We start from the raw sequence: 23,421 nt of genomic DNA, 5'->3' as shown, positions 1-23,421 counted from the left end.
TGGTGTGATTGGCGAGAAAGTGGATGCTATGACACTGTTATCAGCATAAAAATCATGACACTGAAATGTGGGTTATCAACAACTCATACCGGGTGTATGCTATCCTGTAACATCTGGCTCTATTTCTTTCTCCGTCTCAAACTGTACACGCGTTTCGTCTGGCGGAGGTAGACACGCGGGTGTATCAAATCAAATGCCTTGAAGGCGGCGCAGCGGGAGGAGGAGGCGGTGCTAAGCTCACACAGCTTTTCTGAGAGCTTCTCCGGCAGATCTATGCCTTTACTATTCCGCCGGGCAATCCTCTGCTAAAAAATAGTGGAGTGGGTAGGTAGGCTGCCAAGGCTGACCAAATTTGCCTCCTCTAGGTATTCTTTTTTTCGAGGTGACCAATTCTTTTTTTTAAGTGTGCCACTGAAGACGTGAGTCATTTGAATGCATGGTCTAACTGGATTGGAACCTCCCGCTTTTAAAGAAGATTTTTACAGGGCGTTAGTGGAGGAATTTTGAATTGTCTATTGAAGAACTGACATCAGGATGTAAATTGGGCTTTTTCTTCAATTTTCACTCTAAGCCTTCTCATATACTTTAAAACAGAGCGGTGTCGAGGCTAAATGTTGTAAAAGGCGGTGGAGAGAGCTGCAAAAATCGCGGAATCATCTATGGAATATTTTTTTTTTTTTTTTTTTTCTTTTGTAGAAATGCAAGGGATTCCTTGGCTGTGTCAGGCAAGGTTACCAGGCTACTATTTAAAAAGCCTTGCTGGACCAAGGATCATTCCCAGGGTTTCTTTTAACGTTACTGTCTGACAAAAAACCTGGATAACGTGGACTCTATCTGCAAAATGAGTGTCTGTTTAATTGAATCAACCACATGAGTAGCCTCTAAATTGAGGTCACGTCAAGACTGGGAAGAAGACCATTTCAATAACCTCATCTAGCTAATAAAAGCTACATTAGTTTGTATTTTAATAATCTGTCATTGAGACACGACGACAAAATGGATAACAAGGTCTTTGCTCCATTGCTGGAGGAATTCATGCTTACTCCTTTGGTCGCCTGGGTAAGACTTGAAGTCTAGTTAGAAATCCCTGTTTATTGTAGGCTTCTACAAGCACATTTTATTACGTTGTTAGTTTTTGTATCGAGAACCACTAATACCACGGTTTTTTTTTTTTTTTTAATTCTAGGTGAAGACAGTCGGACAATTATCTACCAAGGATGGTAGTAAACTGTCGGAATATGTTGAATTAGTGGACGGTGTATATCTGAACGAGATCATGCTGGAGATGTAAGTAGGCCTAACATACGATCTAGACATATCTGAATTGGTTTTGGGGCTTTATATCTTAACGGTAGCCAATACAAAAGGAATCTGTCAATGATCCGTGGCTTGACGCAGCCATTCCAACCTAGACGGCATCATCTAAATCGGCAGAAGCAGAGCTTCCAGTTGACTGGTTATCATATCAAGCGTTTCGAAGTTGAAGTGTCATCTGCAGCTTACTGGAAGGCTCCCTGCCGCTCCTTTTGAATGTGTAGCACCCTTGCTTGGCTATCATGCAGTGTTTTGCCTCGGCGGCTCCGTCTGTTCAGACAATACTAGCATGTAAGTTTGTATACAGTGCCAGCTGTTAGTAGCCTAGTGCCTGGGCTTCTCTATGGCCTGACAGACCATTATTGGACTCACTCAGAATATACCTGTGAATATCATTTCAATTCTTTACCATAATATTGTTTTGTGGACCCAAATGCCAATGAGGTCATTAAATCTGGAGAACAGTGATATCATCTTGATGTTGTAGGCTACATCATGCCTACAGGACATGGCCCTGTCTTTGCAACCTTAAACATTGGATGATCATAGCCAGGCAAATGTAATGGCCTAAGCGCTGCTGGATTGAATCAGATGAATTTACAAAGGCTGATTCAATATCCATCACATCTCATGACAAATATCAGAACACCTAAATTGGTCTCTTTGCAACTTTGCATGGTTTGAAATAGTGTAGCCTATTGCACATGAGAGTACATCATTGCTTATTACCTCATGTTATTGCGCTCAAACCCCTCTCCATAGTGTTAGAGACTGTGAGAATCAGCTGCCTTTTGGAACTCCTCCTCTGATAGAGACTTTTAGGTTGGACATTCATTCAGCCTTATATCACAAAGATCAGATTGACTGCAAAGAACAAGTGGATGTCCATCCATAGTGTTGGCCAGCTGTTGTGACTCTCTGGCTCAGTGTAGTGTCTGCACAGAGCAGACATTGTTAGATGACGTGATAAATAAGCTCTTTGTGTCACAGTCACTGATTGATAAGATTAGCACGTTAACGGGCGACCTTTTCATATCTTTGGTGTTTTTATAGTCTCTTCTTGTCACTGGACAGGAGAGTCATGTGTACCGCTTTTCAAACGTGATCAATTGATTTATGAAGCTGTGGCTTGTTGAGAATGAAACTCTTGAGAAGATTGAAGAAGAATTTTGTGCTTTTGCACTTCTGTTTGATGTAAATTGTCCTAATGGCGCAACATGTTCAATGAGCCTTTGCTAACAAAATTAAAAGCTTGAAATTCCTACATCAGTTGTACTTATATCAGATAAGCAGGAACATATGGACTCCCAGAGGTGTCCCATGTTTATTGTCACGTTAATGATAATGTTTTTCTCAAGGAAGTGGCCTTAAGTTCTTAAGACAATTACATTCTCTAGACATTCTAGGAGTATTATCTGTGATTCTTTTGAGGAAGCAGTCATACTAGGCCTAGCTCTGTAAACCTATTCTTATTTATTTTTCTGGTGAATTATCAGGGGGAGTATTTTCAGGAATTGATTATGCTGTCCATTTGAACATTTAGGCAAGGTTTGCTTGGTACACAAGTCAGTGTCAAGTCCCCGGTGTCTTTGAATGGACTCACTGTGAGCTTGAGGCTGAATGAGGCATGTTTGTGACATGCCACTCAGTATCACATCAGATTATGTTAATGCACAGCATATGTCAAACACTTTGGGGATTGCATAATCCCCTATAATGTAGGCTACTGCAAAATAAACACCATTTTGCATGCTTGCTTTTAATTAGCCAGGTAGTCAATCATTTCAGATGTAGGTGGTGTTTGTGTTAACTAACTTTTGGGGCCATATTGCGCCTAGCGGTGTCCAGCCTGAGGCCACAGCACTTTATATTCCTGGGGAAGCCCTTGTGGATTATCTAACGGTTTATAGTTGGGGACACAGATGGCCGGCCGCGTGCCATGCCTCTTTGTGGGCTTCTGCCCACCCCAGCAGAGCACGCTGCCCCTCGATGACCACTCTTCTGGAGATCTGATGAATCATGCAATGCTGTCCTCTCCTGTTATGGCCTAGTGAGGAAACGGCACCACCTGATACCAGACTGTCCCAACTGGTTTGCCATCGTCGCACAGCTGGCATTGGAGAAGACCGACTGACCGACATGGCTTAATTCTTGGCTCGCTGTGGTCAGCAACACCCCTTTGATTGAAACAAAAGCTCTTGTCCTCAGCAGCTCTCCACACACGTGTATGCAGACGATGCGATCATTTAGCACAGCAGTGGGGCAGCTTAGAGCCCGATAAGATATCTGTTGAGTGACAACAGTTTAATTAAGTTAATCCCGATTGGACTCTGTTCCCCAGCTACCCAAATTCACTCCCCATGACGCTTTTTAGCACTCAAAAAGAGGGCGCTAATAGGATAGCGGTGCAGACACACACACATCTTTCTTTACATCTCTTCCTCTCATGCTGCATGTGTTTCCACAGCAGAGCAGTCTCCTCCATTGTTCTCTCCTGGTTAGGTAGGTGAAGCATAGCTAAGATTCCTGCTGCTGGATGCCTTTGTATGTTATTTTGCTGAATTCCCCAATGCTGTTCTTATCCTGAGAGATCAAAAGCTTGTGTTGTGGGTAGCTGCATTCAAACAGGCAAAGAGAAAGTATCTCCTCTCGCCCACCACCCCTACCAGTACCTGCATGCCCCGTCTTGAGACTGAGCCCTAGGGGTATATTAAAATCACCAAATCCTGGCAATGGCTGGCTACAACCAGGATAAAAAACCAAGGCACTCTGTTTTCAACTACTTTTTACAAGTTTATATTTTAAGAGCATCGGCAACCAAACACAGACAATGCGTTACGGCCGCTAGGTCTTCATCAAGTTCTAACCTAAGGGTGTATGTGATGATACAGTCAACTCACTATTCGGTTCTGTATATGATTCAGGGTTCATTGTTTGATACGGTCAGGATACAGCCAATTCAACAAAGTAAGACGGAAATCAAATTAATATCCCAAGCTTTATTTATTCTGTCCTAGGGCAAAATGATACAATAAAAGATCAGTCTCTTAAATATGTGGTTTACCAAAATCTCTTCCTGAAAATAAAAGGAAAATAAGGATAAATCTGAATGTGAAAGCTATGTCTTCACATTCAGTCTTCTAAAACATCTGAACACCTTAAGTTGACAAGCCACAAAGCTCAGTTAAATGTTTTCACAAGAACTTGTGTACTTTAGGCCTAGAGGAATGACTTATTTTGTAATAGACATTTATAGTTTTCTGCATTTTTTTTTTTTTTTTAAATTGTGATATGATGGTGTATTGCTACACCCCTACTGAACCCTTGTGAGAATAATGCCATACCCAGCCAATTCTTTTTTCTTTTTACTACAACTTTGACTAAAATAACTTGAAATTATTGTAGTGATCCTAGATTATGAGTCCGAGTCCTAGCCCTCAGAAATCTGTACACAAAGCTACAAGTTTCTGACTGTAGATGCTCAGAGGATGTTGAGCGGTGCTCTAAAAATGCTCTTGAGTCAGATTCACAGGAAGCAGCTGTTGGCCTTGGAAGGGCATTATTTGAACATGGCCACGCTGTGCGCCCTACGGGAGTACTCACTAGTGTTTTTGGAAGGAAGACGGATAGACATAGGGGCCCATGGAAGTACACTCACTAACCCAGCTGATAAGTGATGTGATGCACATACAAGTCAAATAGAAAACGGCAAATGCCCTGACTTGGCCTAATGTTTTAGCCTTAAGGGTTAGTGAATGATTTTTGTGGGTGAATGAGTCATGCTGAGTTGGTCTGTCCTGGACATGAATTGTAGACTTTATGCTCTCTAAGCTTTGAGGAATTGGTGTCTCAATTTTTTTTCTATTTTTTTTCCCATTCAATTCTCCTCCCTATTAGGCTAGTGTTGAGTGGAAAACCACGGGTGTGCCCTGGTTCATTCCTGCCCCTGCTCCTGCTCCTGCCCCTGCCCCTGCCCCTGCCCCTGCCCCTGCTCCTACTCCTGCCCCTGCCCCTGCTTGTAATCCTGCTCCTGCTTGTGCCTTGTTTGTGTAGCAGGGCTCAGTCAATGGCTGGCTCGTGCTCGGCGACCACCACCCCCTCCCAGTCTCTGCTGAGTCTGATGCGGGCTGTCAGAAGTAGGTTACTCCCCAGTGCCGAAGCGCCTGCGGCTTTGTTGTGCTCCGCATCGGCTATTGACTTTGCATTGGCTTCGGATTTGCAAAGGCGGTTATATCGGTGCGGTACTGTGTGTGTGTGTGTGTGGTTTTCTTCCCCTTTACAAAGACACAAAGGAGACTCATTCAGAACCACATGGCCTGGATGGTGGAGATGTGATGTAAAAGATAGAGGGGGGGTTGGTCGGTGAGATGGGCAGACCACAGTACTGTGGACGGTGAGCCAGGCAGTGCTCGTGTTGTGGCATGGCAGATACGTTTCCGGTCGGCTATTTAGATGTAATGTAAATTAGCCCCTTCATTCGTGTCTGAACCCCCCCCCCTTATTTTTTTAACAAGCGCTTTTAGCTGACAGGATTACAGTTCCCTCTACGGTATTTAATTAAGGGGTTAAGCCTACCCCCCACCGTGCCCCTTCAAAAGGTCCTTGACTGGGCATGCGGGAGGTCACGTGGTTGGTGCTTTCACACTACTGTTAAAATACCCATGTGTGTGTCTGCATGTCTGAGAGGGTACTGTGTGGGTGTGGGTGTAGTCAGACACATTGTCCTCAATGTAGATGAGGTTCATCATCATCACTGAAAGATCCACTGTCACTGTCATGGCTCTGGGAGCCAAACTGTCTGGAGATGACTGCTCTATTTTTATTTCCTAGTTTCTTTTTTTGAGGTCAGACTGCTTTAGTGCCAAATCCACTGTATTATTATATTAATATAGGGCATTTAACAGAAATCCTGTGAAAGTCTCTCTGTTGGCATCTTTGTGGCTGAGTGTTTATGTAAAAGCTTTGTTGGGTGGGGTGTGGGGGTTGGTGGTGGTGGCCAGGGAGAAACTGATAACCATTTCATCCTCTGTTGAGTCCCCTGAGCTGTGGAGGTATGTGGGACAGCGTTAACGCTGCAGGGAGTAATTGTGGCAAGGTTCACTGGAAATCATCCTGATGCACACATGGGGACAGACCCCCCCCCCCCCCCCCCACACACACACACACACACACACACACCCTCTCCATGCTAAAAAGCCCGGGAAAAAAGATCACAGATGCACGCAAATGCCCATGCCCTCACATAGGCATGCGCACACATGGTCAAGTCATCTAATTACTCTCAAACGATCCCCCTGATGCCTCAAATGGAAAGTACATTTGGCTTTGTGTGGCTATTCCCCTTTTAACTCGTTCTTAACAAAAGTCCAGTGCCGTTTTTAGTCTGTAGACAAGAGATGCCCATCCACCCTACTGCCCTAATGCAACACTGTGCTGCTGGTACGCCTGCCGCTAGTAGTGAGAAATGAGGTCAGACGCTAGGCTAACTAAACACAAGCCATCTGTCCAGCCAAGAAGGGCAGCGGAGCACTAGATGTGCTAATCTCTGCCTGCTCATAGAGCATAGCCATCTCTGAGGATCATCAAAGCACATCTCTGAGCTGATCGCAGAGCTGCGAGGTCCCTGGGGTGCCAGCTTCGCTCGCCACCTCTGAGGTCCGACACCGTGCAGAGAAAGGGTTCAGTTCACGTTTAGTCTAGTCTGCCCAGTCCCTGGCATAATAAAATGATCTAGTCTGTGTTTTTTTTTTTTTTTTTTTTTTTTTGGTTTGGTCTTTATTGTATGAGCTATTAATCTATTTTTAAGTCTGGCTAGGTTATGATTTCCTTCAAGTAGGGCAATAAAGTGAGGCCACACCAAGGATCGTTTAAACACATGGGCAATTAACCAGTTACTGACAGAGTTCAGTTGCCTTGTACTGCCCTCACATGAGCAGAATTAGCCTAGTCAGTCCAGGAATCGCTAGCTTTCCAGATGGGACGTGCGACATCTAGGAGCATATGTGCGTCAGCCTATTCCCTCTTGACCGCTCCCTTTCTTCTTAACTTTGTTATGCCAATAAAATCACACTGTTCAAGAAGGTCTGCTTTTAGAACTAAGATTGAACTGCCTTTTGAACTAATGATTGAAAAGAATTCCATATGGCGGTGATACGTGTTTCTCCTTCAGAGAGGAAATCAATTTCTGTGGGTTGATGCTTCTAACACTCATTCATGTCTTTGGCCCAGAGGGATTTCTGGCTCAATGTTTCCTTCAGTCCTTCTAGAACATTCCCTCAGATGTTCTCACGATCCCATATATTGAAAAACTCACAGATGCACATCCTCTACCATATGTCTAATTCCCATAACGGACATGAATCTTGGATATCCGATCTCAATCTATCACTTGTATTTGCCTTTGGAGCCCACATGTAGGATGTTGTCACCCACTTGTGAGCCCTTGTAAGTCGTAGTTCAAGATTGGAGCGAACCTTTTTCGTGTCTTTGTTATTGACCCTATGATTGTCACGGTACTGTGAAAGGTCAACCACTTCCTCATAATCCCGGTGCTGTTAATGGCTGTCTGAGTTTTTCTGTCAGTGTAACTGAATTATGCTGCAGCTGTACTACTCATTCTTGTGTTTGGTGAATAGGATGGAATCAATGCAGCATTGTCTGATTGACTGACTGTGTTTTCCTCCTCAGAAATCCTAAAGCCACTGTTCAGAGGACCAACAAGAAAGTGAACAATGACTCCACTCTGCGGATCCAAAATCTCTCCATCTTGATTCGTCAGATTAAGACATACTACCAAGTAAGTTGGCTATGTGGAAAAATTATGGACCATTACATCTGCAGATTTTTTTTTTTTTTTTTTTATTGGGTGAAAATGTACATCAGTACTCAGTTACTGTGGCACAATGGTGTTTTAAGCCCCCAAGGTCATCTTCCAGGGGCTTAAAACACCATCGAGTGTTCCTATGATTTGAGGTTGTATACTCTGGCGGTGTGTGGAGTTTTAATAGCTCTTTTCACGAGTTCAAAATAAAACTTATATGCATCTGAAGAGGCAGTGAAAATTTTTAATAAGAGTTGTACGGTGAAAACATACACAGACTGGAGAAGGCTGAAGGCTCATTTGCAAATGTCTGTGGCCGGTGTGATGTGGGAACAGAACCTCCATCCAGATGGCAAGAGATGGGGTCTAATAGAACAAGCACGTCAAAAATGTGTTTGGTAAAGCCCTGGTCCCACAGATGTGGTTTCTCCACTCTCCTCTGCATATTGGATGTAAGGAAGGAGTGAATTTGTACTCCAACTGGTGACCTTCTCTCATTAAAAATGGTCTTTAAGGGAACGGAGTTAGCTAGGCAGATAATACAAAAATCGTGCAAATAGTGATACAAGCACCAAATTTGGCAGAGTTGTTCTCTAGGGCATACTTAAAAAAAACGGCCCGATTGGCCACTCAAAAATCCAAGATGGCCACCAAAAATTGACCCGACTTAATGTTTTTTCTCATACAAATGCGTACTGGCTCAATTTCACTAATGGCAACAGACAGCGGAGGATCCAAGGATTCCAACAATACCTCATTTGGGAAAATTGGGCATACAAGTTAGGCTACATGCATTAAGGCAACATCCAAAGAGCAAAAAAGCAAATTTGCTGAATGCAATTGTATGCGCTGTATATGCAATGAATCCACCAGTACACGTACCAAGTTTGATTTTGATACATGAAAGTGTTGTTGAGATGATATCACTTTCTGTTCGGCGGCATTTCAGTCATGCTGACTCCAGTTTGTTTTTCTTTCAATCACGTACAGATGTGTGGAATCAGACGTATAGCCCACACACACACGCACACGCACACGGCCGCCATCTTGGATTTTCCAGTGGCTAATTGGACAAACTGTAGTCTAGTATGCCCAACTGTGTCAAATTTGGTGCTTGTATCCCTATTTGCACAATTCTACTGAAAAACTGCTCTTAGCCTCCCGTCAAGCGGACATATGTTAATCAGGTTAGCAGTGTTTCCCACAGAACTGAATTCTATTTGTGGGGGTAGGTTTGCAGAATTGACTTGAATTCAACAGTTTTTAACAAATTAGCATAGCGTGGTTATGATTAACCAGATGTAAGCATAATTTACTACAACTTGGAAAATCATTGTGTGGTGGTCAATGTTGATATTGTGGTGGCCCGCCACAAATAAGTCAATGTGTAGGAAACACTGAGGTTAAGGACTAGTTCTTTTCGCAGCTGCGCCTTTTTAACCGCTGTTGTTTTTCGAATTTGATAATATAAACAGTTTATGCTTGTCACTATAGACTCCTCCTCTTCAATGGGGAAGGGTAACAATAGGATTCTAGTCAAAACTGCATACTAAAAGTGAGCCAGTAGTTTTTGTGATGTCATTATCAGCTTAGCACATCTGTCAAACAGTCACAGATTGTGTGTGTGTCTTTGTGTTTGCATATATACATGTGCTGCTGAGGTAATGGGGAAATTAATGACAAACAGGTGAATGAGAGGGAATGATGGGGAAATTATGTGTATGTGTATGTAAGAGAGTGTGTGTGAGCGAATAAGAATGTTCTCAGAATTGCTGGAACTACACCTTTTAGGTTGTTTGGGATTTTAATCATTGTAATGGGCATTGCTGTTGGGAAAGATAACTGAGGCTCTGGAGGTGTTTTGGTAGGTACCCTGAATAAATATCAGCAAAATGTGTGTGTGTGTCAACCAGCTCCCATGGCAACATCTCCAACCAGCTCCCATGGCAACATCTCCAGAGTGTGTATCCCAGTAGGGATCGCATGATGTAGCCAAGCAGGGATTGCATGTTGATCCGAGACCAAGATCGCCAAGGACCTTACCTCAATGCTGTTAGTCTTTCAGATCCCATGTCTCATGGAGCATGACATCCAAGACGATTGATGAAAGTTTGTTCAATGTTTATTCAATGTTTATTTAATGTTTACTGAAGCTGGTCTCTCTCAAGCTCTTATGGAGCTCCTCCCTTGGTTCAGTCGACACTGGCCAAAAGCAAGTAGATCTCAAACATGAATGCTTGGAAATCGCCTAGTCTATGGGAATGTCGAGCATGAGATCCTCTCAGTGTCTCATCAGATCCACACAGAATCCCACTGAAGGGACCACGTGTCCACCCAAAGCTCCGGAATTCAGTTATTGGAATCCTCCTCACCATGCTGGATTAAATGCTAGCCGCAGTGGTGGGCTTGATTGAGTCCCAATCCTCAAATTATTTTCTCCCTTCTCTTCTTGTTTGTGCAGATTTTGTTTTGCATGGCAGTCATGCTTCATTTAAAATGGTAATTGTTTCCTGGCAGTGCTGTTTAAAAGCGAAGGACCCAACTGAAATGAGGCCCCACCATGGATTACCGGAATGATAGGGAAAGGGTAGAGAAGGAGAGTGAAGTATATTTTGGGAATCTTTTTGCCATTACACAGTTGAGAGTGGGAGACAGAGATTGGAAATGGCCGCGCATCGAAATGGAACCCAGGTCGTCGGAAAAGAAACCAGGTCGTCGGAATGGAACCCAGGTCTCTGTGGGCTGTAACTTACCCCACTCCCCCATGTCAGGCTTTTTAATTCTAAATTGAAAGTCATTAGTCTCACCAGCTTGAGAGGGCCTCAACTCTGTCTTTAACGTTCCCATTTCTTCAAAAGGGGTCAGATGAGTTGTTTGGACTGGGCTCTGCAGATTACAGGAAGCACAGACTTTAGCCTGCAGTCTTTATCTGCTTGCTGGCTAAGGTTCATGCAGCCGATGATAAAAAACATTAGAGGCCCGACCACTACTGAAGTTAGCGATTGGGACGCGACTCACTGATTGCCTGGTTGGTCTGGAAATGCTGGCTCTTTTGAATCAGCCTTTAACTGAGGCCATGTCTGTCTGCCCATCAGATTTTATGTTCCAGACGGACAGCATGCTGTGTTTGTGCTGTGTCGTTTAGAACACCCACTGCCGTGTAGAGCCACGTACGCAACTCCAGGATGTTTTCTTGGCGTCGTCGAGATGCATTGCATTCTAAAACGCCTGGACTCTTTTTGTCAATGCATATTTAATGCAAAGTAATACGGAGTGGATGTACTATCGCATAATGGGTCATTTAGAACAAAGTCTGGTCAGCCTGGTGCCATCAGCACTTTCTTTGAGACGCTGAACCTTGAAGAGGGTGAGGCTTCTCATTTCCAGGCAAACGTGTGAAAGAGGATTACAAACTCGGGTAGGTTGTGCTGAGTCAGTGGTTTCTCCATATTGAGAGAAACTTACTAATTAACTCTGGCTGTATCGGGGGCATGACAGAGGTTTGTGCTCTAGAGGGACTCACTGCCTCTCTTTGCTGTACCACAGCTCTGGAGACGACCCAGACACAGAGGATGACTTTGAACAGAGGTTCTTCAAATGGGCCGCTGTATATTTCCATAATAATGGCCCGCTCATGCAGCACAAGCCCTCAGTAGAATTGAACATTGCACATCCAAGGTTGTGCAATGTGTCCTTCATAAAGCTGCGTGTTTGTGTGGCTGTGTGTGTGCAAGTGTGTGCTTCAAACATGTTGCCCTTGAGATACTCTAGCTAATGCTCAAGGTTTTATGAGGCAGGAGAAACATCTTGGAGGGTGTCAATGATGAGAAAACAAAACTGTTTGAAGCCAAGAAAAGCTTTAAATTGGCACTGACTGACAGAGATGTAACGGCATGGAAATGTGAATGATTAATGGTGAACGGTGAAAGTGATAGTGTAACCCATGCGTGACTCAGCCTTCTCCCTGGCAGATGTCTTTGTGATGACATTTCAAGCCAACCTCCAGCTGTAGCTTTTGAAGTCCTCTTTAATCAAAACAGGACGTGATTTGTGCATGCCAGTGCCATGTGGCAGGACTCTGCTTGCCCTAGAGATAAGGACTACAGTGGAAAAATAATTAGGGGTCAGGGATGGCTAATCATTGTCGAAGATGTTCCTTACTCCTCCGCTCAGTCCTGTGTTCTTGTACTGGACAGCATGGGTGGAGCTGTGGCCAGCCACACACTCCCTCATTGTGAGCTGATGGACCCACCATGTGATTCATTGCCCACAAGGGATGACTGGTTAACTTGCCCTCCTTTGCTAGCATGAGCAGTGCTGGTCAAAGACAAAGGCTTGGACAATGGAGGACCTCCTCAGTTGCGGGCGCTGTAAATGGTAGTGCTTCTTCTGTTCATCTCTTCACCCAACTGAGGTGGGACCACCCCTGTTGCTCATGGCCTCCTCATGAGTTCAATCTTATGATTGCCTCTGAGAACAGTGATCTAGAGAGTGTCATAAACTCATTGTTGATGGTTCATGTCCCCCAGATCAGCTGTGAGGCGCTAAAAACACACGCCTTATGTGTAGCCTAATTCAATTACGGAGTCAAGGAAATTAGTTGGTTTTTAAAGGAAATACACAATGAGTTTGGTTCAGGTCTGCACGCTTTAGTTTTTCATAGAAGGCTGCTTTAAATGGTGAGGTGGTCTTAAGGCGGTGGCTTGTTTTGACTGTTGAACAGTGCCCCATTCTGCGGCCGGCCTGGCCCTGGGGGCATGGTGCATGAGTTCATGCCCACCACGTGACCCGATGTTTTCACGCTCCCTTTAGAAGCCATTAGTCAGGCCCTACTGTACGCCTGCCGCTGCCACATTAATGTCTCCTGTGCCGTCATCGCCCTGCGAAGCCCAGGCCAGGCCAGACCAGACCTACTCCACGTGTAGGAGCCTCTGGTTCATGTCTCCATTTTCAACGGCACAGAAGCTCAGTTTGTTTTCAAAGCTCAAGGGGTTGGCACTCCGCTGTCGCCTTAGAAACACAAAGGCGGTCTGTTGGAAGGCCAGGCAGGCTTCATGTCCAGAGCTTAGGCCAGAGTGTTTTTCTTTTTTTTTTCTCTCTTCTCCGCTCTTTTTTTTTTTGGCTTGCTTCTTGGAAACCATAGTGGAAATATTGGGATGGAATGCGTGCAGCCTGTGTCATTATGGGAACGCTGTACTTCCCCCCCCGAGGGGGTCCAACAGCTTCTTAGTGGGAGCCTTGTGCTTTCATCATTTATTTCATTTGGGAAGTCTTATTCCCCTTGGTGGTCTGGTGACAGGACATGGCGGCAAGAGCTAATTAGTTTATTAGGCCGTGCCTTGCTGTTTGCTCCCGGCCGTACTGTATACATACATTATCATGCGGCCTAAATGCCAACTGAATGCAGTGCACATGTACATGTTTAAGGAGCACAGCGAGCTGGTAAACATTTACTGCCTGAAGGGACCTGCAGCCACGTAGATACAGTATGCTCTATTTGCTGATAACAGTAGGACGGTTGTCTTGTTGTTCTCGCCCATCAGGAAGGAACCTTAACAGGGATACAGTAGGGGTAGGGATAGGTACAAAGAGAAGGTGTTGGAAGTATGTCACTTGAGAGGCTTGCTGGAGTGGATGTGCTTTGGGTGATGAAAAACGTATGGCTCTGAGTGATTTGTGTGCAAAACCCCTTCGCATCATCTCATTTTATGAACACTTTTATTGACCAGCGTAGGCAGGCTCAGGGTCTGAATCATTATCCTGTTGCCACCGTCATTTTCACTGGTCTCCTCCTGTCAGACGTAAGGAATGTTTAAAGCATGGACAGATTGCTGCTGCTTGGGCCATTGTGGTCTTGGGTTTCCCTCTGGTCTGTAAGTGATCTTTCTGAAATGCTTTGAGCTATCACAGTAGCGGTGTAATTTTATGTGCAGTGGAAATTTGGATGAAATGAAGGCTCATGCCCCAGGTCAGGAGTGCCTTCTGGCTTTGACCTGAATCACTCTGAAAATGCCTCTAATGGAAAGGTTTTTTAAAATTGCATTTGTTATAGGTAGTTAGACGAGGAGAGAGAGAGAGAGAGAGAGAGATTTATTACCTTCCACAGTTTAAATTACTGAACCACGTTCTACTTGCCAAAATTGTCTTCACCTACCAGTGCTGTGGCAAGGACGAAAACATCTGACCTTTTGTATCTTCACAGAGGTCAGCGCAGCAGCGTTAGGTGCTAGGCTAGGTGTTGGAGTCAGGCAGGAGAGGTGAGGCTACATGAACAGATGTCGAGGGAGTGGACGGGGATGGGCTGGATTCTGATTTGTGTTGTGGCCTCCAGGCGTGTCGTGTTGTGGCCTCTCTCTCTCTCTCTCTCTCAGCAGGGGCCTTCAGGCCCCACACCGCTCCCGTGGGGAAACCCTGGAGAACAAAGGCCACGGAGAACCTGCTGACCGCAGACGGCCAGGGCTGACCTTCGGGGGCTGAGCAGAGTATCTGGGGCTGAACGTGCGTTTGAAGCTCTCCGGAGACCTAATTGAGGAGGGTGTGGGATCGCCTAGGTCTTTCTTGTTGTGGGGAAAGATGTGGTCTACTGCTGATGATCACCTATGGGAGGAGTGGAGGAAAGCACCAAAGCTGTCCGTAGTGAAATTGTGCAGTTGATATTCAGACTATCTGCAGTTGGCCGTGATGTGAAATGGAAGGGTGAGGCCGTGAGGCGGCTGATTTATTGACAGTCGCTCTGATTCTTTTCAACCTATTGTTCCTGTGCTCATTTGAAAGGGGAACATTCCCCGTACGTTATGTTTAAGTGTCGTGCAAACTTCCCTTTTTCTCTTCACCCTGGGCTTTGCATGCGTTTAGTGTGCTGCCTGTCACCCTGGGCTTAGCCTGCTGCCTGTCTAAAGGCGTGTGCAAATTCATAATCACAGCACGTTTTTGGGAGCAGCAGAAATCTCCGCAGTAGGAGAAAGGGTGAGTGAAGCGGAGGAAGAGATAAAGCAGGAGGGAGGGAGAGAAAAGAAAGTGAGCCGAGAGCTTTGCACACACACACACACACACACACACACACACACACACACACGATAGCTAGGCTGAATAAACCTACTAGCGGTTGCCATGGCAACGTGCTGGATGTCTGCAGAATGGGTGTGAATCAGGCCGTTCCTGCACTCAACGCGTGCGAGTCTCTGTAAGCCCGACACCCCCCCCCTTCCACACACACACACACACACACCCCACACACACGCATCCCCCACCCCCTTTTTACCACTGGCTGCACAATCAGGTCTCTTGTTCCAGGCCTTCCTCCCAAAACGGAACCTGGTCTATGAAGGGGAGGGTGGCGAGCCACATGCACACACCCCAGCCCTTGTGACTCCTAAACACAGCAGCCCCCACTTCCGCAGCCTCTCTTCCACCATGCAGCTGTGTGTGTGTGTGTGTGTGTGTGTGTGTGTGTGTGTGTGGCAGGGGGCACTTTGTTCAGCAGCTAGCCTTGTCCATCAGAATCCAGGGCACAGCAAGAGCATGGTAGTGTCAGATTGGTGAAATTTTTCCTTTCCCTTTGACATTGAGGCAGTGCTGTTTTCAAGGACGGAGCCCGGACCGTTTGTGTTTTAATATTGTTTGACAAAGCGCTTCAGGCCATAAAGACTTGGGCATCGAAATTGACCTTCCTTATCACACAGAAACATGACCTAGTCATCAGGGACCGGAAATTCTGAGACCATCAATAATGCAGAATATGTAGGTAGCCTTCATTCATGCGGAGCGCTGGGGAGGGGTTTGATTGAATCGGAGAGCAATTCTCTTTCCTCTCTCTCGCTACTGACAGGATGCAGTTACATTTCCTTTATGGGTATTTCCTGTCACCCATATCCAACTGTAGAAAAACCAGCAGAACAGCCAGAGGAGATGGACGGCCCTGTACTCAAGTGTCAAGTCCAGGCAATGCTTTATTGCCAATACGATGAAACATCAACTGGAATTTGGTTTAGTGTAAGGCTCAGGACAGAATACAGAACAGTACAATGTGCATATAATATACACATCATTCAGGCCATATACACAGAAGACAGTGTTGCTCTTGTTTACTGATATTCAGTTCAGTTGGGGGGGAACTGCACACAGAGACAAACCTTTTCCATTTCAAAGGGGAACTGGTGTCTGTCAGTCGGTGACAAGCCCAATATGGAGCCGTCTCCTGTAGCGCTGTCATCTATTATACAGAAGACATGCAGCATAATCCTCTTGAAGCACTGGCTAATGCAACGCTCCCCTTCAAACAAAACGCTCCAACCCAGAGTTTAATTTTGTCCCCAAATATGTATGCAAACTACGAGCGCTCCAGCCATCAAAACTACACACAGTTTTGCTTTGACATAAGCCTAATTAATCTGTTAGCATAGAAGATTTAGTGCAAGTAAGCACAGATTTACTACTTGCTATTTTGCTCGACCAGGTTTTCATTACATTGCCTTCCCAGTGTTTTTTGTGAAAATTGAGCTTCCCTCTTGAGTCATGCTTTTGTCATGTCTGCTAGGGAACTTGCATCCTACAATGAATGCACCATTCTCAGAATTCAGTGAAGATTTAACACTTGTGGGTGCGAAAAAAACAAAAACAAATCAGTATCCTTTTTCACCATTGTAGAGGTGTCCTGAAGGAACACATGCATTACTCAATACGTCAATGCACACTGATACGGCGAGGTGACGTTTCCCTCAACAGTGTGACTACTGTCTGTGCTGCGTACTAGCGCTGTAAACACATGCTCTGGTGAGGTGACAGGTGTGTGTGTTTGGAGGGGGGAGGTGGCCAGAGAGAGGACAGGTGTTCGTAGAAAGCCTAGGTCTTTTAACTCCCTTGCTCAGTCATTTGGTCATGGCCACAGATGGTGCTTTATCTCAGTAACACTGCATTTCAGAAACTGGACTTTCCATTACTACAAAAATACCCTTTTTGCAATAGTACTAATGTGTGAAGATGGTAATCCATCTTTCCAAAGAAGGCCACTACTTTCAGACCGATTATATGCCATTTCAGGAGGAAAAACAGTGCTTAGCAGAAAAATGAATGTTTCCCTACGTCTCGTGGTAAAATATGTTGCCATATTTGGATATTTGGTTGTTAAATTGAACACAACTCAGCCAAAAAATGAAGATGCTTATGATCACAGGGCTTTGGCTGAATGTGAAACCCTGTACACAGCGTTGGTCTCGCAGACAGACAGCCACAGACAACTCATTTGGTGTCCTGCTGCTGCAGGAAAGAGATTTTATTTCTGCTCCTCTGGGGCGTTTGGTCTGTCGTTTTGTCTGTGCGGTCAGCGAGACAGACTGAGGGCTTGAGCATCCTGTAACTCATACCTGAGACAGTTTCCCTCAGTGCACGAGATTGGCCCAGCAGACCTGAGCGTCTCAGGAGGAGCAGATGGCCGAACCATTAAAGGCCAGATGTGAGTTCATTTGGCGCCAACGCTGCTGTCTCTGTGACCGACTTGTACTTTTCTTTTGGCTTATTCATTACTTCTAGAAGCACCAGTATGTCCTGTCATCATTGGGATGATCAAAAGCACTGGTCGACCGTGTGTCCACCCCCCCTTGTTATTAGCCCATTACAATGAAGATCATTTTGAGAATAAGCTTTGGACAGATGGTAAAATCCCAATGCGGAGAAAAGCTTCTTTAACGATGACCTCAGCATTGGGTACGCAAAATATGATGAAATATACTCAGTGACAGCATTTGGACTAGAAATCCCTTATTTAATCTGCGATAAAACTTGTGTTGGTTGTATGGATGCCCTGAACTTGACCTCCCCCACACCCCTGGTGAGTTTGCAAAAATGAGTGTGCTTAGTTAGACAAAACATTTGAGTATTTTGATTTCTGTTGTATTTCATAGTAAGTGACCAAACAAACCAGATTGCCTTGGAAAAACAGCAGCAAATTACACATCATGCAATTTATCTAGATACCCAGAGCGCTTTGCAATGAAGAGGGGTACCTCGCTTAAACTACCAACACTGTGTAGCACCCACCTTGGACACCGAGAAGGTGCCTTTGTTCAACTCCTTACTGACTGACTGACTCCCAGCTCAATGTGGTCTGTTATGGTGTTGATGCTCTCTATCACTGCTGGGTTGTATTTAAAAAGTGGCAGGTCAGCAGACACACACACACACACACACAAACACACACACAAACAGCCCCAGGCACTTAACCAGATCAGCTCTCAGCTTCACACACACACACACACACACACACACACAAATAAATGCCTGGACCTGATCCAAAAATCCGTGTATCTTTCCCATGGTCTCCATTACAGCGGCATGGCTCGGATCGAATGGGTTTTAGAGGCCTTGCTCTCAGCTGGTGCTGTGGACGGAGCGGATGGGGAGGATTACAGGAAATTTGGGCTTGATATCAGAAGCACTCTAAATGAGTGGAAAATCAATATGGCCGCCGCGCTCAATAGCTGTGCACCTGTGTGTGTGTGTGTGTGTGTGTGTGTGGTGGTGTGGTGGTGCTGGAGCAGGGTTGGGACCCCAGTGACTGCTGATAAGCAGCTTTGGCTGTCTAGCCAGCGAGAGGAGGGATTGGGCTGTTTTCTGGGTGGGGGTGTGACTGTTTCTGGGTGTCAGCAGGTTAATGAGAGTGCTGCACAGCACAGTGGTCAACTGGTCATGACCCAGGTCCATACCTTAAAGAAATGATTTTAAAGATGCCCCCACAATGTAGCACTGTAGCTGCCTGGCTACTCTAGCTGTTGGCTGCAGCAACTCGAACTGGGTAGCACTGATTTTTCATGCATTTTTTTCCATACTGATAGAAACTCTGTGGGATTCAAATAGCCACAGGCCTTCAAGCCTTCAAAAACACCATGCCTTAAAAAAAGATGCTCTTCGAAATAAGCACTAACTGATATGTGTTTGATGCTTGATGCTTCATGCTTTTAGTTTTATGGTATATACAGTGAGATCACCACTGAAATTAAGCTATTAAAACAGGTTATGTAATAGCAATGGTGGTAGATATGAGTATGGAACTGAAGCCATGCTGTATTGTGTGTCGTCTAACCACTCGTCTCTCTCTCTCTCTCTCTCTCTCTCTCTCTCTCTCTCTCTCTCTCTCTCTCTCTCTCTCTCTCTCTCTCTCTCTCTCTCTCTCTCTGTGTGTGTGTGTTCTGTTTGTGTTGCAGGAAACTCTTCAGCAGCTGGTCATGATGCCCCTGCCCAACGTGCTGGTGCTGGGCAGAAATCCTCTGAGCGGTAAGTCACGCATGGCCATTGCCACTCCCTCACAAACAAACGCGCACACACACAAGCTCTTTCATGTGTCTAGCTAGATATTGTCTAGATATAACGTTGCCATTTATTGCTCATTTGATACTGAACAAAGCAGAAGTGTTTTTTCCCGGCCTGAATTTTTAGACTGGAGTTTATTTCTGACCATGTTAAATTATGTTCCTCTCGCCAGTACTTTCAAAGCGCCGTTTACTGACACAGTTCCATTTCCAAACAGTTTTGGTACTTTTGTAATGTTCCTGGAGCAACATGTAGGCTTTTATGCCTTTTTTTATTTACATTCCTCTTACTAGACATTACACATACAAATAAAATTATGTGTCTAACAAGGAGCTTCATGTTTTTCAAATGAGCTGATTCCCGCAGTTTTCTAGTGTCTCTGTGTCAATATGTGGCCTCATAGTGCCGAGTGCTTTTGACCTTTGGCTCCCTGGTTTCTGGAGCAGCAACAGCAGCCCATCTGAAAGTGGTTGGCCATGTGCTTTTTATTATGTAGTCATTAGGGCGCGGTGGGGGATGGGCGCATTATCAGCTCTGTGGGGAATCAACCCCAGGCACTGATGAAGTCCCGCGTTGCTCGCTTACTTTACCCGCTTTGCTCTCTCTCTCTCTCTCTCTCTCTCTCTCTCTCTCTCTCTCTAGCTTTCTCTCTCGTTCTCTCTCTCTCTCTCTCTCTCTCTCTCTCTCTCTCTCATTTGATCGCTCTCTGTCTTCCTGTGTTCCTAACTGTCTAGAGTTCTCTCTCCTCTCCCCCTCTCTCCACTCTCTCGCTCTCTGTCACCTTCATATTCTACCTTTCAGGAATGAGCGTCTGATCACATAAGCTGTTAGATTTAGGTCGTCTTGCATCAAAAGACAGCTCCTTTAATTGGGCTGACAGCGATTTATAGAGCTGTCGCCATATGAGAGAAAGTCAGCTAAAGCTACTCTGCTAGCTCCTCTGAGGAACTCTAACCGCAAGGTTCCAGTCAGTGGCAGGCTCACAGCGGTTCCTGACAGCTGTCTGTTCGTTCATTGGTTCCAGATGAACACTGACAACTGTGGACAGACGGCAGGCCACCCATGACAGGTGGAGTCTAGCCTCAGCGTCCACCCACAGAGACAATGAAGGTTTATGGGGAAGGGACTTATAAGCTGAAGTTGAGCTATGAACTGTGGAATGACCTATGAGCTAAAGCTAAGAGTTAAAGATGCAGGTTTCGGTTTCACAAAAGGTTGTTAAGATTTGATATCAACAGGCAATCTTAATGGACCTCTTCCTACCTCCTCTCCATTCTCCTGAAGCATCATTTTCACTGGCTATGATTAATTATGGATTGGTCTGAGCCAGTATGTTTTCCCCCCGTTTTTAGTGCCAGAACTGTACTCAGAAGAACTCCAGTGTTCCTACAATTACACTGTACAAACAGCTAGAGGACCTCGAGGAGCTATTCACTGAAATTGACAAAAAGTGTACAGGAATAGACAAATCACAGGCTGTACCTTTCAATGGAGGGTTTCTGGGCGAGAGCCTAATTTATTCATGCTGTTTTTGCTGTTATTAAATGATGGATAGCTAATGTTGTTAACATGGACCAGACTGGGTTAAAGCTGTTAAACCATTGTGAATTGTGAGTCAACATGGTTTCTTGTTCCTGAATGTCAGGGTTTGTATAGCAAATTAAATTTTGCCCCCAAGGATCTTATGGAACGAACACATTCCAAGTCTTGAATTAGATTTGTTTACAACTCTGCAGTAGTTCCACCAAATAGCTCAGGTTCCAGAACTTTCCACTGGTATGTTCCTCTTAATTGTGTTTTACCGGTGATGAACTGTGACGCACAGTGAGACTGGACCATGCCCAGGACAGGGGCAGTCAGTGGTGTTACACCAGCCGTGTGTGTCGTGTCTGATGACGCTGAAATGATTCAGTGACTCAGCGATGAGCTTGTGTCTGAGGAGGTGAGTGGAGGTTGGATGTTGGAACAGCAGGGCTTCCACTATAAGGGTGTGAGCACACCGGAAGCCACCCGGTTCTCTGTCATGACTCACCCCCCCCCCCCCCCACTCATCAGCACCTCCTTCCTCTTCCCTCACACAATGGCTGAGCAGGAAGAGGCACGGTCATGAGGGGTCAGTCGGTGTCCGACCCCGCGACCTGTGTGCTTCCTGCCAGGACAGGAAGTGAGTATGATGGCCGTTGATGGCATGGCACTGTCCTCACCAGGCCGGCAGAGGGGATACTGTCCGTCACCAAGCAGCCAGCTGCTGCATCACCGTTAGGAAGGAGAGGGGGAAAAAAGAAAAGGATAAAAAGGAAATAAAAAACCTGGTCCTGTCTTTAAAATCCTCTCCTCCCCTCCTCCTCTCTTCCTCCTCCTCCTCCTCCCCGCGTTCTTCCGTGAGCCGCTTTAAATTATTCATCCGGCGGCTGCCTTCTGCTTATCTTCTGTGCTCGTGGAGATTTGCCCCCATGAATATCTACGCAGGCTCTCCCTCCTTGTGGTTCCTTGGGAGGCTGGCGGCCTCTGAAATATAAAGGCTGTATTCCTCAGGATTCGCTCCTGTAAAAGCCTGCAAAGCCTGCAACACAAATTTTCAGGCAAACGGGTGCTCTGCCTGAATATTTTTGGTGTTTGCTGCACAGACTCGGGGGGAAATATGGGTTCTATTAAAATGGGATGTTGTTTAGAGGTTCAGCTTTAGCTCTCTTTGTTGGCTATTGTTGTCCTGAGCTTGTTTTCTCAAAGAAGTAAAAAGAGCATGAAATATCTAGCGTTTGCGGTGCAGTTTGTGATCGATATCCCCCTACACACATAAGCACACCTGCTGCTATGCCATCGAGCACGAGAGTGCATGATCACTGGGTGAGCAAAAGCAGGCTGTACAGTAGATGAGGCTGAAGCAGTTGGAATCATTAGAGAAATCACAGTGGGGGAACTGTCGTTCCCCCACTGTGACATATCCGCCTCTAAGCATGTATTGCACAGTTTTCAATTCAATTCAGTTCAATTAAAACAACTTTTGTTTTAGATATGTGTGCGTGTGTGTGTGAATGTGCTAGCTGCTGCTAAGACTGGGCAGAGTTAAATATAGGTCAGCTGTTAGTTTTTTTCCCTCTTGATGGGGAATGTTGTTTATGCTTTAATGTGTGCCAAAACATCCTGTTAGTTTAGCTGGGATTTTTCAGCTTGTCATCTGAGCCACATCCTGCATGGAATTCACTGTGATACTTGTCATACTTGCAATGGTAGCATTTGCTGTTGTAGTGGTGGTGGTGGTGGTAGTGGTAGTAGTAGTAGTAGTAGTCGGCTATCTTATCTTTTCAGGGCTTACTATTGTATGACCAGACAGACAGAGTAGTAAAAAAGGGGGGTTGTATTTGAACAAAAATAGCATTATGTGTTTTTGTTGTTGCTGTGGGGCTGAGTGATATTCATTATTCACTGTTTCAGGCTCAGACTGTTCTTCCTGGTGATTTTATAAGAAGCAGGTTTTGTGCTGTGAAGGGCGGTTTGTGTGCAGTGCGCCAGTGTCATGTTTTGTCTTTTGTTTGGCACGAAATCGGCATTTGTACAACAGTGTACAACAACAGCCATGTGTCAGTCAGCAAGGTAGCTTATCATTATGTACAAGGCCGAGTGTCAAAGGTCCCACCTGCCTTGAACAGGCCTTTGTGTCCCAGCTCCACAGATGAATTCTGCCTTGTTTGCACTTCAGACCCCCTGCGCAGCTGCCTCATGGAGTTATCAACAGGAATTTGTTTTCAGCACTGTTTACCTTTGTCAAGCTCCTTGCCAGATATTGAATGTATTGGAGAAGGATGAGACAGGAGGTTAATTAATGGTATGGATGGTGGCTCTGGGTTGATCGCTGATTTGTGTGGTCTGTTGTGTTTACAGAGCAAGGTCTAGAGGAGATGAAGAAGATGCTCTTGCTGTTGCTGGGTTGTGCGGTCCAGGTAAGTCGCATGATAGAATGCCTTTGTGATTTGTTTGTGCTT

The 23,421-nt window shown here is 45.3% G+C and overlaps 1 protein-coding gene across 7 annotated transcripts in view; it reads left to right on the top strand.

The window, feature by feature from the left end:
* The first annotated feature begins 254 nt into the window (after positions 1-254).
* Positions 255-23,421, top strand: part of ccdc88ab (coiled-coil domain containing 88Ab) — a 55,885-nt gene continuing 32,718 nt past the window's right edge. For 5 of the 7 annotated variants that reach the window (XM_042065003.1, XM_042065002.1, XM_042065001.1 and 2 more), the window contains exons 1-5: positions 256-1,059; positions 1,187-1,287; positions 8,002-8,110; positions 19,333-19,402; positions 23,321-23,379. In XM_042065003.1, the coding sequence (XP_041920937.1) occupies positions 997-1,059; positions 1,187-1,287; positions 8,002-8,110; positions 19,333-19,402; positions 23,321-23,379 (402 nt within the window). In that variant the 5' untranslated portion in view covers positions 256-996. Of the gene's footprint in view, positions 1,060-1,186; positions 1,288-8,001; positions 8,111-19,332; positions 19,403-23,320; positions 23,380-23,421 lie in introns of all 7 variants that reach the window. The other 2 variants (XM_042064998.1, XM_042064997.1) reach the window with 1 other exon arrangement.

Source organism: Alosa sapidissima, chromosome 16 (genome assembly GCF_018492685.1).
Source record: "Alosa sapidissima isolate fAloSap1 chromosome 16, fAloSap1.pri, whole genome shotgun sequence".
Taxonomy (NCBI): Eukaryota; Metazoa; Chordata; class Actinopteri; order Clupeiformes; family Clupeidae; genus Alosa; species Alosa sapidissima.
This window is presented reverse-complemented; position numbering and strand designations above follow the sequence as displayed.